Source organism: Buceros rhinoceros, unplaced genomic scaffold (assembly GCF_000710305.1).
Source record: "Buceros rhinoceros silvestris isolate BGI_N320 unplaced genomic scaffold, ASM71030v1 scaffold15993, whole genome shotgun sequence".
NCBI lineage: Eukaryota > Metazoa > Chordata > Aves > Bucerotiformes > Bucerotidae > Buceros > Buceros rhinoceros.
This window is the reverse complement of record NW_010404334.1, coordinates 1-2,084: the sequence shown is the minus strand read 5'-3', so window position 1 is coordinate 2,084 and position 2,084 is coordinate 1. Positions and strand designations below refer to the sequence as shown.

Below are 2,084 nucleotides of genomic sequence, written 5' to 3'. Positions count from 1 at the left end.
GAGGCCCACAGGTTAAATCTGAAATGTACACACTTCTCTTACTTTGCTGTAGGCATTTTATTTGCCACGTCTATAAATGAATGCATTAATGTAGTCTGTAGAGATTGTTTGCTATATCTTCTTTCTGTTTGTATTTTTCCCAATTGTGGAATTTTTAGCAGCAGGTCTGATTTTTTTAGTGAACCTCTCCACTACTGTCTTTAACGAGTGGCTGAATGTAGGTGCTGGTGTCTTTAGTTCTGTGAATCTGTCTCTTGTCTGGTAAAGCATGTCCTGCAGATTTTCATGTTTGATAAACATTTTAGAACCGTCTGTATTTTGGGTTTGATTTATACATGTGTGTTAGTGACAAAAGTATAACGGGAAATGTGGCATTCTGCCTTTTTGTTTTTTCCTTAGGTGTATGTCTGCAGCAATAAAAGATTCTGGGATCAAACCTGAGGACATAACGTATGTCAATGCACATGCAACTTCTACACCTCTAGGCGATGCTGCTGAGAATCGAGCAATCAAGAGACTTTTTAAAGATCACTCATGTAATATTGCAGTCTCCTCAACAAAAGGAGCCACAGGACATCTCTTGGGAGCTGCAGGAGCTATTGAAGCAGCTTTTACTGCCCTGTCCTGTTACCATGGAATTTTGCCACCTACTCTAAACTTACACAAAACAGAGGCAGAGTTTGATCTCAATTACGTTCCGTTAACAGCTCAGGAGTGGAAAACTGACAAACGGCGCATAGCGCTCACAAATTCATTTGGCTTTGGCGGTACTAATGCGACTTTGTGCTTTGCAAGCATGTAACTTGTGCTGTGCTGGTTCTGAAAAGTGGCACTGACAGTGGTTTTCTGTACTGCCACCCTTGGTGAGTACTGTGATCTTTCCTCAGCGTTGAGAAGTGTTCGTCTGATGCACTAGAACTTTATTCACCCTGACATTTACATCAGTAGTTCTTGAAGAGAAAGGGAACTTCTTTTCTTTTACTCTTTTTAATGAAAATAAATAAAAGACCGATGCTTTGTGTGGTAAAGAAGTTTTTGTTCCTGACTAGAAGAGGAGACATTGATCGTTCTGTGGTTTTACTTCATGAGAACAGATTTTTTTATAAGCAGGTGGCACAGAAATTGATCGGAAACATTTATGCAAAAGGGAGGTTGGCTGCAAGATAGGACTCCACAGTTGTGACTTGATGACTTACTGCGTGATGATGCAAGGTTCATGACTGAGCTCCCCTTTCCATTTATAATTCTGCCATGTTCCTCACCGTGGTGATTCAAATATCACAGACTTATGCACAGATGGCATTCAGGACACAGCAGTCCAGGACTTCATAGGATTTTGGGGGGGTTTTTAGCTTTATTCATTTCTGTACATTTTGTTACCTCATTAGCCATGGCGTGGAGCAGTAACAGTGAAGAATGCACTGTACACAGCATGGCCTGTACATCTTCTGAGTGGCACAGGAAGCCAATAAGTAGGTGATAACGTGTTTTTTTTCTGAAATTTTAGACAGGAATAGCAAGGTAGATGTTCAAATATGTTATTGAAGATTAAAAACTAGTTACACAGCAAAGAAAAAGTCTTGGAACCCCTGGCTGTTCTGCCAAAGTGGAAAAATGGAACTAGCCAAACTTGGAAAAATGAGTCCTTTTCACAATAATAATTTATAAAAGTATATGCAAGAAATAAATCTGGGTCTTGTGTTGAGGATGAGAAAGAGAAAAAATGAGAACAGGAAAATGAAATTATTCCTGAAGCTGACATATCAATCGTGGCTGCAAAGGACTTTGTTCCTTCTGGCACTGGTGAGCACTTTATCCAAGCAGTGCCTTGATCGATAGTGCAGATGTGAGTGAAGTCAGACATCCCTGTTGGTGAGTTGGTTTAAAAAAAAGACTTTTCGTCAGGTTTTTTTTTTCTGGTTTTTTTTTTTTTTTAATGTCAGTCTTAAACTTTCACCCTTGTAAGTGGAGGCAAGGATTTAAAATAAAGGACATTATCCTTTAAAATAAAGGACATATAAAGGACATTACCATTTAAAATTAAGGACATACATATAAAGTAGCTGTTCTATAAGTAAATTTCG

General features: G+C 38.8%; 1 protein-coding gene across 1 annotated transcript; it reads left to right on the top strand.

Annotated features, from left to right (window-relative positions):
* Window positions 1–399: 399 nt before the first annotated feature.
* LOC104491011 (3-oxoacyl-[acyl-carrier-protein] synthase, mitochondrial-like) lies at window positions 400–802 on the top strand (the record flags this gene model as incomplete). Its single annotated transcript, XM_010133366.1, has 1 exon — window positions 400–802. A coding segment is annotated over one exon (403 nt), but the record flags the coding sequence as incomplete, so codon positions are not given.
* Between the last annotated feature and the right edge of the window lie 1,282 nt (window positions 803–2,084).